The sequence below is a fragment of the Bufo gargarizans genome, chromosome 1 (genome assembly GCF_014858855.1).
Source record: "Bufo gargarizans isolate SCDJY-AF-19 chromosome 1, ASM1485885v1, whole genome shotgun sequence".
NCBI classification, from domain to species: Eukaryota; Metazoa; Chordata; class Amphibia; order Anura; family Bufonidae; genus Bufo; species Bufo gargarizans.
In genome coordinates, this window is record NC_058080.1 from 40024544 (window position 1) to 40037161 (window position 12618).

At 41.4% G+C, this 12618-nt stretch overlaps 1 protein-coding gene across 1 annotated transcript in view; it reads right to left on the reverse strand.

The window, feature by feature from the left end:
• Positions 1–450: 450 nt before the first annotated feature.
• Positions 451–12618, reverse strand: part of FGFRL1 (fibroblast growth factor receptor like 1) — a 133313-nt gene continuing 121145 nt past the window's right edge. Inside the window, exons 4-7 of the mRNA XM_044295006.1 lie at positions 8757–8837; positions 5703–5987; positions 4165–4518; positions 451–2554 (exon numbers count right to left, since the gene is read on the reverse strand). Coding sequence (XP_044150941.1) covers positions 2154–2554; positions 4165–4518; positions 5703–5987; positions 8757–8837 — 1121 coding nt within the window. The 3' untranslated portion in view covers positions 451–2153. The remainder of the gene's footprint in view (positions 2555–4164; positions 4519–5702; positions 5988–8756; positions 8838–12618) is intronic.

Below are 12618 nucleotides of genomic sequence, written 5' to 3' on the forward strand. Positions count from 1 at the left end.
AAAAAAAAATCGGTTTACAAAACCCATTGTCAAACATCCTGCTGGGGGAGTGTTTCCCACTGTGGAGGACCGAAAAAAATGATTTCAATGAGCACCATGTAATGCTTTATTTACCCTGTGGAGGCACTGCAGGGAAACTAAACTGAATAGATAAAATTGCTAATTGCTGAGTAAATCTGGCTTCCTTAAAAGGGTTCTTAAAGATTTACATATTAATGATAGGTCATCAATAAGTGATTGGTGGGGTTCAACTTCCTCGGACCCCCGCAAATATGCTGTACGAAAAGGCTGTGGCTTTCCGTAAGCGCTTAGGCCTCTTCCTAGGTCATGTGATATCAAATTCATCAGTCACATGGCGTAGGTGCAGCTCAGCCCTATTTAAGTGAATGGGGCTGAGCTGCAATACCAAGCATAGCCGCCGCTGCCTCCTCAAACAGCTGATTGGCAGGGATGCCAGGTGTCGGACCCCCGCCGATCTCATATTGATAACCTATTCTGAGTATAGGTCATCAATATGTAAATCCCAGAGAAACCCTTTAAAGATTAAAAATATATATTTTATGATATTTTTGCCACTAGGTGGCACCATTGTAAATCCGATTGACTTTTGTGGAGAAAACAAATAATTTCTGTGAAAAAAAAATATTTCCCTATATATCTTACTGAATGAGTCTTTGATATTACCATGACAATTGTTTTATTCTATAAATTACAAAAAATTTCTTTCAAATTGTACATTTTCTAACTCAATTCGACTAAGAGATCCTAAAAATGCCTGCAGGAGAACAGACAAGACTGGCACGCACATAACCAATACTGTACATTTAACCAAATGTGTTATAAAGCTTTAATCTTAGGAATGAGGGGATATTCTGTACAAGATTGTCAACGGGAGCACTGCAATTACATAATTTTGCAAAGTCTACAAAAACATAACTCCGACTTCGTGGACTATAAAACAATAAAGGCAGTGTAAGGGATCTGGCGGCTAAAAAGTTTCTTTGCAATTAAAAAAAAACTTAAGTGCCCCCTGCCGTGTACCATACTCTTTAAATAGTCATTTTATATTGCTACATAAGGAACATTTAGGAGTCACATGAAGAATAGGCATACAAAAAAAATAAAAATTAACATTTTGTCGAAAATAATATTTTACATAGACATTTTTTTCTGTTTAACAAAATAAATTAAATATACATGGCTTTAGTTTAAAATCTATATAGAATTACACATTTTCTATAGTCACGAAGTTGCTTTATAAAGTCTGTACTCATTATAGCAATGATTATAAGGCATCTTTCTGAGACGGTGAAATGTTATTGCTTTTATTAACTTTAACATATTGCTTTTCTCGAAAGTACTCTTTAAGTGAGTTTTATGCATATTTTATTCTAAACGGTTCGATTTAAGGAACTGATACTACAAGTCTTTCCATCTTCTACTCTTTTATGGTAACAATGGTGAGAAGAAGACACAAGGCATAGGGAGCCTGGTGTGACTTGACTAATAGGGTGCTTGATCTTCTGTGGTAACGCTGGTGTCCATCAGGAAGACACAAGGCGTAGGGAACCTGGTGTGGCTTGACTAAGAGGGTGCTTGAACTTCTATGGTAACTATGGTGTCCATCAAGAAGACACAAGGTGTAGAGAACATGGTCTGACTTGACTAAGAGGGTCTTTCAGGGTAAACAGAAACAGGTTCTTTGAGGAATATTAAATCACTCAAGAAGAAACTATTCTCCACTGATGAACATGCTAGCATAACTCTAATGCTAAGAAATACTGCCTTCATGCAGGTTTGTCCAATGGTTGACTTTCCATACTTCAGTGGTCCTTTCGGAAGTCCAAACCTTGACCAGTACCTTCAGCTTGGCCAACCAAAAAGGCACAAATGTGAACTGAACTAGCGAGCTTGAGTGACCCTTGGGCGGGTTACAGCACTAAATGAGAAGTAACCCCCTTGTTGGTGGAGCACAGTGCTTCTAATAAAAATAAAAAATAAAAAACAGCAACAATGTCCCCAATTACACGGAGATTCTATCATCCTTCATGAATCCATTAATTATAACATATTCATGTCTACTGGCAGTGTAGGCCAAACCAGGCAGACTGTGTGAGGTACCGCAGAATAAAAAAGTTATTTTTCTCTAGCATTTAACACTGATAGTGAATATGTTGATGCTGATGAACTTTGCCTTCGACATGAGAGTGCGTATGGGTATGGATGTCCGTGTAAATCTTTGGGTACATTTTTGACGCCATTCCATTGGCCAAAATAGGTCCTTGGGGAAGTAAATGTTGCTGTTGAGCAACGTACTCCTCATAGTTTATGGAGGAGATGCATTCTTTGTCTACCATTTGTGGTATACAGACCCTTGGCTGCGGTCTGTGAACAACGGCCGCGCTCGGAGGAGAACATAGATTCTTCTTGGTTTGGCAAAGCCATAGGACAATAGTTCCGAATATGAAAACTGCCCCGGCTGGAACCCCGATAATCACAGGCCACGGAAGACTACTGGGCGACATGCTCACAGGTGCAATGGGAGGCTTCGGATCTGTAGATGCAAGAGAAAAAGAAAAAAAAGTTGATAAAAAATGGATGCAACTGATTAAAACCAGAAAAGGAGAATGAGAAACAGATGTCAGGCAGATCTACGACTACTAGTGCTCTACAGCTTTCTGATAACACAACATCTGCCAAGTAACGATGTACGCTGCCAGCAAATAAGGCTTTGTTGTAGGTGTCTCATTAAGGTCTTAAAGGACAAACAAACAGTTTGCTTTTATTAGGCGCGGATCTCCGAGGTTTTGTTTTATTTTGTCTTTGCCTCAATGTAGCAGAATAAACCTTCTCCGGCCACATGTGGTTTCGAAAATACCATTGCTTAGCAGTGAGTCTGGCTGCCTGGAGCAGGCTCGAAACAAAATGTGGTTAATTGTCACTAATACCGTTCTCTAATGTCAACAAGCTAGTCATTTCAACTATGCGGTCTGGTTGCACACGGCTTCCTGTGCCAGATTTCACTGTGCCAGGCAACATGATGTTCATCCAGGTCTTTCAGATATAATAGCAGTCAACTGACCGATTATTGTATTACACAGTGTACCATTACTGGTCTTATGCACAGGCACCTCCAAATTGTACAGCACCTACAAACTTCGATATGTACTGGTTCTACTGTACCTCTGTACTCCATGTTCATTTAGGCACATTACTGCTTTAAGGCGCACCATGTGGTGGTACACTGACTCAATACAGAGCCATACACCCTCTGCCATATGCATGAGGCCTTGGTCATGTATAGAGCTAAACATATTTTTTTTTCATGGACTTAGATGTGATCAAAATGAATCAATATCAAGAACACCATAAAGTTTAATCAGCACAACATTAAAAACATATCCAAAAATTCCCATGTTGCAAGAAAAAGACTCCTACGCGTTTCAAATGAACAAAGACTCGTTCTTAGTCGTAGCCCCATTTGTTCAAAGCGCGTATACGTCTTTTTACCGCTATGTGTGAATTTTTTTAGATGTTTTTAAGTGCTGGAGAAAAAGATTTTTCTTTTTCTACTTTAGACTAAGAAGATTATGCAATCCATGGTAACCTCTTAGGCTATGTTTTTATCAGGTGTTCAAGTATTTTTACAGCATTAATAGTAGAATCTCATTGGAAACTTGAATGGAACTCATTATAAGTAAAGGAGATCTGAAAACTGGTCTGCCATTACACTAATAACATCTTCCTCTAATGTTAAGTAACACTGGAAATACTTTGCTTTACTCATATTGTACTAATCCCAAGTTTATACTCTGTTTTCTCATCTCAACCTATGTCTAACGCTAACGTTAGAATTCTGTGGAGTCTCGCGGAGGTCACATGTCTGACAGGGTTGGAGCTCATCTCCTTCCTGTATCTTAGCCAACCAGAAACATGTAGAAAGCAGTACAGCTACCATAAGAGTGGATAATGCCAATGGGTTTTGTTGCTATGGGCTATCATACACAGGTATAATACGTACCACTGTAGACTCTCGCCACTTTTTGGGTGGACTGAGTACCTTTCAATGTCCTAGTCCTCAACATGGCTACCTCCACTACAGTGTAGATGAAGATAACACTTAAAAATGTACTACACTTTTCAGTTAGTATGGTGTTTGCTTACCTGGCAGTACAGTCAAAAATGCAATTTTGAAGCTGTATCCCATTGTATTGGCGCCAAGGCAAATATACATCCCAGCATCCTCTTCTTTTGCCCGTGTTATGATGAGTTTATTTAAGTAGGAACCATCAGGCCGAGACCAAACATCTCCGTTGGGTAGGACGATAAATTTCTGGCCGCCGAAATCGATGGTGGAATTGTATTTGCTCTCCGTGCCATACTCCACCCTCTTCAACCACTGGATCACTGGCTTCACGTCACTACGGACCTTACACTGGAAAGACGTTGTGCCCCCGAAATCCACGGTGGTGTTGACCGGGTGGTTGCCCGTAAGTATGGGCTTCGATTTTGTTCTCTCTGATGAAGAAAGAAAAGATCAATGGAATTACTATCTTCATGGTATTACTGTGAAGTGTAGTCAGTATTAGGGATTGTGAGATCAGTTTTGCAGCAGGCTGTAAAATGGGATGGCTTTTAGAGAGTATGAGTTATACTGACATCTAGTGGCTACGAGGAAAACTGCAATACATTTTATAATTCGTAACTTGGAAACATCCTCCTCCCACCTACAAAAAAGGAGGTTTGCAGTAAGGAGAAATAAGACGTAAGACCAGTGTAATGTTATTCAGGACTCTAAAAAAGCTGGGTACCTGTGGGAGGCCATATTAGCTGTCACTAGCTGTTCCCAAAATTATATATATGACTTTGAAACAGAATTCTTTGACCTTGGGGATTTTTTATATTTTATTTAACTGGGTACTTACTGATCAAAGGGGAATTTTTTTTATTAGTAAAAATGCTTTATCTAAAAGAAATGCTTTTTAAGGAGGATGTTTCTATGTACAGAAGATTTTTAATGGGGTGGTTCTTTGATTTAAAGGGGAAATACTCTTTATTAAAGGTTTCTTGACGGAATTGTGTTTACAGGGATTTTTTTTTATTAAAAGTTTTTTTTTTACTTATTTTTATTTAAAGGATATTTTATGGACTTTTTTTATTAAATTTTTCAAAGCCAGTTCACTAATATGCAGACATAGCCAAGCTGACAAACTGCACATCTTAAGAAATATGATTTTTTTTGTAATGGCCAAGGCCAAACGTTTTCCACCTCGTAAAAGTTTTCAATTTTTACTAGCTGCTCTTTGTTATTTTGTTATATCTTCTATTACTATATTGCAGCCTGCTGTATCCCAGCCAGGAGGTGTCCAGGAGCAGAACCAAGTCGTTAGGTAGACCTGGTATGGTAGAGCTTATTATGCACTGGGCTCTGATACAATAAAAATGCCAAATCTGACATTGGGACGAGGGTTGATTCATTTTCTTGTCTGTGCTCCTGGTTTTAATGTAAACACATGTTTTTAGTGTCTCTACACAGCTGAATGGTGATTGCTACCAAATGTCTCCTCCCAGGTTTCTTCTCTAAGAGCACAAGGCTGGCCAGCTCATGTGCTTCTAATCATTGCTGATACGGAAAAGAAAGAAGAAAGGTGCCAAGAAAATCCAACCGATAACATCAACCCTATGGAAAGAGTGGTACTTACGGATAACTTCTACTTTGTACGTTGCGTTGATCTGCCCAACTCTGTTGAACACTTGACACGTGTACTTGCCGCTGTCTTCTGGCTTGAGGCTCTTCAGATTGAGCGTCCACTTCTTCTTTTTGTTCTCGCCAATCTCCTGAGTGGTCAAAGGCTTGTTGTCCTTGAGCCAAGTGATCTCCGGCCTGGGATTTCCACTGGCAATGCATTTTAGACGAACAGAGCTACCCACCGGACGGGCGATGACTCTCTTCCTCATTTTTGCCGGTTGGGTAAACCGGGGTCGGACTGAAAAAACAAATTAAAATGATAATGATCAGAAATAATACAAGAAACTCTACTCCCCTGTGGCGTGGGTAGAGTCTGATGATACCTGCAGCATAATGGGTTATTGGAAAAAGATTAGGACACCAATACTGCTGAGTGTGGTGATCACTGAAAAATCCAGGGCACGTGCCACTGGTACCCGGTAAGTATCAAAGCCACAGCCATAACCACCAAACTGAGCTGTCCATCAGTTATCTTCTTCTGTCAAGATAGCACTACCATTAGAGCTCCCACATGGGTTTCCTGTTGTCTCCTGAGGAACAAACTTTCACTGTATGTGGCCTGGTGATGAACCTGTTGGTCATGTTGGTTGATGTCCAAGTTAAAAGCTACTGGGCGGAAAAAACTACTCAAAGATTATTATTTTATTTTTTGGGGGGTGAAATGGCTTTGAAAGAGGTTGTCTCACTAAAGGGGTTGCCTCACCTGGAACATTGGTGGCATAATTGCTAGGATAAGCCACCAATGTCAGATAGGTGTGGTTTCCACCTCTGGTACCCACAACTATCTCTAGAAGGAAGCTCCCAAAGAGAACAAGATCGCACTGTGCATGCATTTCCAGCAGTTCCATAGATGTGAACGGAGTGGTGGCTGCGCTTGTGTGGTACGCTTTCCACAAATTTTTATGGGAATTCAGAAAATCGCCAAGCAGAGTGCTCTCTATTCATTGTTATTTTTGTCGCTCCCAAAGAAATGAACGGAGGACGCTCATGCATTTGCTGTGCACTCTCCTGAACTTTGGGCACTCCATTCTAAAAATAGGTGTAGGTGCCAAAGGTGAAATCCTCACTTATCTGACATTTGTGGCATATCCTAGAGATATACCACCAATGTTCCAGGTGAGACAACCTCTTTAAAGGCACCCCTTTAAGAATGGAGCCATTGCGGCGATCAGGTCTGGTTCACAACACCAACACCAAACAGCTGACTTTGCTGCCACAACCGGGCAGGAGTTTTCCTTGCAGTCCATGTACTACAGGATCGGCTGAAGTCTTAGAGAGAGTCTCTATGTTCCGGCGCATGGAGTGGGATCCTGAGCTCGGACCCCCCCCCCCCCAACCCCAATGAAATCTATATGCTTTTTTAGAGGATGTCTCAAAGAATCAAAAATTCATTGGGTCAAAAATGGATTATAGATGAGGAATAACATTTTATGTCCACCCGCGAATACTAACATATACAAATAAGCTAAATTTGGAGAAATAAGGCTCTAGAGCCAGGACATCAGATGTCGTTGTCAGCACATTAGTTACAGAAACATCCCTTATGCTGTTTACTTGTCAATTGGCTCTTCATGTATTTTTATTTTTTTGCAGATTTCCGTTACTTGTACTCGAATATCTGTCAAAGTCAACGCCGAACATACGCTCCAAACATCCCTTCATATACACTGAAAGGGCACATTCAGAGGAGGTGACGCCATCGCTCCACACACTACACCTCTTACTTCCCCACCAGTACAGAGGCCAATAGACCCTCGCAGCAGAAAAATAAATGTTTTTGGGAAAAACCGATGGCTTTCAAGAGGAGGGAAGACTGAAAGGGACATTCACATACGGTACAGACTGGAACTATTGAACAGAGTCAATACCAATTCAAGGCGCAGTACAGAAATGAAAAAATTTACACAAAAAGTGCCAGATGATCAGATATTCCTGAATAAAAATTGCCATAGAAATGTACTTTATATGACTGAATCGCCTCAAAATTGGTCAATTCCAAATGATTAAATGAAATACCAGAATTTTGGTCTGCGCTTGAAATAAGTGTCGTACATCAGAATTTCTGGACTATAGGAAGGAAATGTGATTTTATATGTAATGGAAACCTATTACAGTTCCAGACTGGATGCAGATATCTCAGATCTCTCTCGAAAGGACGGAGGTCTCGACTGTGATAGTGGGGCCTGAAATCTCTACACGTATGAATGGACAACTTTTGAATAAAGTTTTATCACTTTTCAATCGGAAAGGGTTTACGGGTTTATGATTAGATATATGGCACTTTTTGATCGCTGCAAGGGGCGGGGCGTGGGCGTGTAAGAGGACGGGCACTTCTAATTTATCATTTTCTACGCCAGTTTTTGGCGTAGAAAATTACTTAAGTCTTGGTGTACCCGGCCGATCATGCACCAAAGTTATGTAGAGGCCGCCGCCTCATCTACATAACTTCAGCGCATCCACCGCCGGAACTGGGGTATTAAGACCGGCATCTAATTGGCCGGTCTTAATGAATGAGCCTATTAGTATATTTTTAATTGTATTCAGTTTTATTTACTGAAATCTTTTTGTATGGCGCCACCTGCTCTCTGCCCTTTCTCTAAATTCTCTGTCCAGCTCACTGAGGTTGACATACATGTTCAGTTCCATCCTTCAACTGCAGCAGAAAGGACGTGCCCCCTGAAAAAGGACACGCCCCCTGAGATGCCAGCTTGAAATAAATCTGGCAGAACCATTGCAGCAATGAATGGGGAGTTCTCTGGATCCATGTGAGGTACAGGGCTGGTTCTAGCTTTGTTAGAAAGAGATTGTCATGTACTATATGATGTCTGAGAAAAGAGATTTAAATCTGCTTTGGTTTCACAAAACCGAGGAAGAAACAATTTTTTTTTAAGGCTTTTCAGTCCGATAATGCAGAATATCTGATAATCCAGAGTCCATCGGGTCCATTGATTTCTGGATTAAAATGATTTTATTGTATATCCAAAAAAGTAAAATTTCTCTAACTCACCCCATTGCTTGTTGGAGACTTCCTCTAAATCCGGACTGTGCCCGCCAGGGGGTTGGTTGGCTTTTCCTGCGCTGGAGTCGTCTGCAAAACATAAGCGTCAATCATGAATTTCACTTCTAAAAATATTCCATTTTATTAACGTCATTCACACCTAACTTTTGTGCCTTCTCCTCTATTTGTATTTCCTAACTGATGGAAACAGACTGGGCTTAGCTCCGCCCCTGTCTGTCATGTGACCTGTTACTTCAGCATCCACAACGCACTGCAAACCAGCAGAATTAGCTAGCTTTAGACCTGAACAGAGCAGATGGCATCATATAGACAAGTATGGCAATAGATTTACAAAATTCTCAATTTTTCGGTAGATTGTAACGTCAACTTGCTGTTCAAAAGCGGAGTTTCCCTTTAAATCAGATTTATTTTTCTGTATATGTTTTATACTTCTCAGGAATGTAGGTACTCTTCACGCACTAATCACCCATTTCCACGTTTATGCACAGTCACACTGCCCACTATTCCCTTTTATCGGTGTCAGTCTTCACTGACGTTCTCGCATTCAATTCATGAATCAGAAAGACTCTTAAAACGCATTTTTTGTGTTCAGACGGAATGGAAGGCGTCTCACAAGGTGTCACGAAAGGAATCTAAGGCATTAGTTTTCTTGAAAAACGTAGCAGCAGTTTATGGATCGTTCTTGGGGCAATGAATTTGAAACTGAAAGGAATGATAACCGCTTGTAATGTAAGAGCGAAGCTGATGAAGCCCTTCGAGGCCCGTGTCCTCATTATACCAGGTGAAGGGGGGATGTGGAGAAGAGGGGGTCACTTGTAGTTTACCGCCCCCCTCTCACTTGTGTTACAAGAGTACCCACCATTGACATACACTTACAGCATGTGACTGGCATTCCCCGCTGCCACTTGAGCTCCCGCCAAGCCTTTGATGTGAGCCGTAAGGCTTGAAATCTATTTCATCCTTTGAAGACGTTGCCCCCTCCCCCCCCACCACCACGCCGTTAACCGAGCAGCGGCATGGAGCTACGCTGTGCCCACTCTCCAAACAGCTCGACTGATGCCCGTGCCAGCTGCGTACTACCGCCACTCACCAACATGACCATGCCCGCTGACCAGAGGGCTCTGGATGCAGATTTCTGATATTCAGAAAGGCACTTTTTACCTGGATTGTGTCGAAGCACTTTTTACCTGGATTGTGTCGAACATGGGCTATAGGTATACCGCTCCTTAAAGGGGCACGCACAACAACAGTCTTTAAAGGGGTTTATATCCTATGAAGCAGGGATGCCCAACCTGCGGCCCTCCAGCTGTTGCAAAACTACACATCCCAGCATGCCCGGACAGCCTACAGCAGTGCATGATGGGAGTTGTAGTTTTGCAACAGCTGGAGGGCTGCAGATTGAGCATCCCTGCTAAGAAGAGTTGGCTGGATGTAGGAGAGCTGACTTTGTTCAGTTTAGCAGATGCACACTACACCGCGGAGACAGATGAAGCAGGGTTCAGTTTGTCAGATATAGCAGGGCTACGTTTGCTAATGTAGATACCTGCAGATTTACATAGGACTGCAACATATCTATTCTAGGTTTACAATTTTGCAAAAAATTAATAATTCCTACCCCATAATAAAGTATTAATTGCTCCCTGTACATGTTCCATGGCAGTGAAATTTTAATTACTGATAGCTTAAAATTCGTTACAGTGTGCCAGGACGTATTAGCTTTTCAGCCTATGTAAACAGAAATGTTTCCATTCACTGACAGCCATCTTGAAAATAGTAGAGAGATTGAGCCACAAAGTATATGATATAGATATAATCATAATACTTTATTGACATACACAGAAGAAAACCCCTTTAATAACGATGTCGGCTCTGCTACATCTGTATAAAGTTTATGCCTATAAATTCTAAATTTGAGAATTTGCACCAGCCAGTAATTACCACCACCTAATGGACTGTACATGGGACTACTGATGTCCTTGTGGATGCTGGCTACTGCTCCGACCTGACAGTCACCTCGAAAAGTCCAATTTCACAGGAGATCCAGCTTTGCATTAAACAAGTAGGCGACCCCTGAACTCAATCCTGCGACCAGAGCCCACATCAAAGAGAAGAGGCTGGGGGGGGCAGTCAGTACGCACGCACCATTAAGGCTGCCCCCAGCTCCACACTTGGGGAAGGACAAGGGGGTGAACACGGAATAAAAGCCAAGGAAAAGGGGGGGGGGGAGTGAATTGAAGGGGAAAGTGATGTAATCCCGTCAGCCTTAGATGAAGCGGAATGAGGGAACTTCTTCAGAAGAAAAGCCGGGGCCTCGTTAAGACCACTCCACCTTTTTCACTGTGGGACAAAGACGACAAACACTTGTGGACTGGTATCCTTAAGCTGCTGTGGGTGGGTCAAAAGGTTCCTTAAAATAAAAAAAATAAAAAAATTCCCATCGCAGACTCAACTAAATTATCATTCAAGAAATTTGGGAAAGCTGGGTGACAACCTATGTAGATGCTAGAACGGCAGCCATAATAGTTGTCACCCAGCTTTCCCAGAAGGATAAAGAACTAGGAAGTCAAAGGTGGGATTTGAATGACAGGTCTAAAAAATCAGGAGCCATGGAAAACCAGCGGGCCGATGTAAAAGGGGGTAACGAGGGCGGCCGCTTATCTCTGGTCAATGGCTAAATCTGCAAGGGAACTTTACTCCTATATATGGGGACAAAGGGGCTTTTGGGAGTACATTTTCTGATTTGCATAACAGGTAAATGGTCAGTTTGCAAGAAAAAAAATTATATGCCAGAAAAGACAAATAAAAAACACTCAAAATGTTAAAGAAATTTTAAAATATTTAAAAAATTAAAATATTACTAAACATGTTCTTGTTTGCCACAAACCTTTAAAATTGAGGCTTTTACAAATTGGATTGCACAGATAAGAGCAAATAGTAATCTGATCATTCACATTAGAAGGCGGCTTTCTCCCGTCTTCACATTCAGGCCACATGCATGTTCAGCTGAGCCGAGCGTGCATGTGCATGGAGTCGTCGGGAGAGATAGAAGACTAATGTGTAACATTCCTGCAACTGTGAAGTCTAAGGCCCCCTGCACACGATCAGGATTGCGTGCGGATTTTCCGCGCGGATTTGCGTGCGGAAAATCCGCACCGTAGGTCATGTACATTGTATTCTATGAGAATTTGAAATTCTCAATGCACACGATGCGGATTTTTTCCGTGCGGATTTTGACCTGCGGTGCGGATTTTAAAATCCGCGACATGTCAATTAATTTTTTTTTTCCTGACCGGATTTTCTTAAGTCACTTAGTGAAATCCGCATGCAGAAAATCCGCACCGAATCCGCACCAAATCTGCACGCAAATCCGCATGCAAATCCGCACCAATTAATGCGAATTGACCGCACGGATTTGCCTGTGAACACCTGCGGATTTCAGTGCGGATTCTCCGCACATGAATCCTGAACGTGTGCATGTAGCCTAAATATATGGCAAGCCAAAGTAACTTTCTAGTGGACTCATAAATAAATAAAAATTTTTAAAGGGTTTGTCAGGTTAGGTCAGGTCAGAATGGCATAAAAAAAGTTATACACATAATAATAATAATAATAAAAAAAAAACTAAAAAAAAATGCCTATGTATAATCCTCATCTTATAGGTGCTCCAGACATTTACTGCTACAACTGTTTGTTTTGGCTGAGTTCACACTTCAGTAATTGTGAGCCAAAACCAGGTGCGGGTCAAAAACACAAAACAGGTACAGATCTTTCTAATAGTTTCTATTACTCCTGATCTCTAAGAAGGCTTCACTACTGGTTTTGGCTCACAATTACTGATGGAAATAACTGA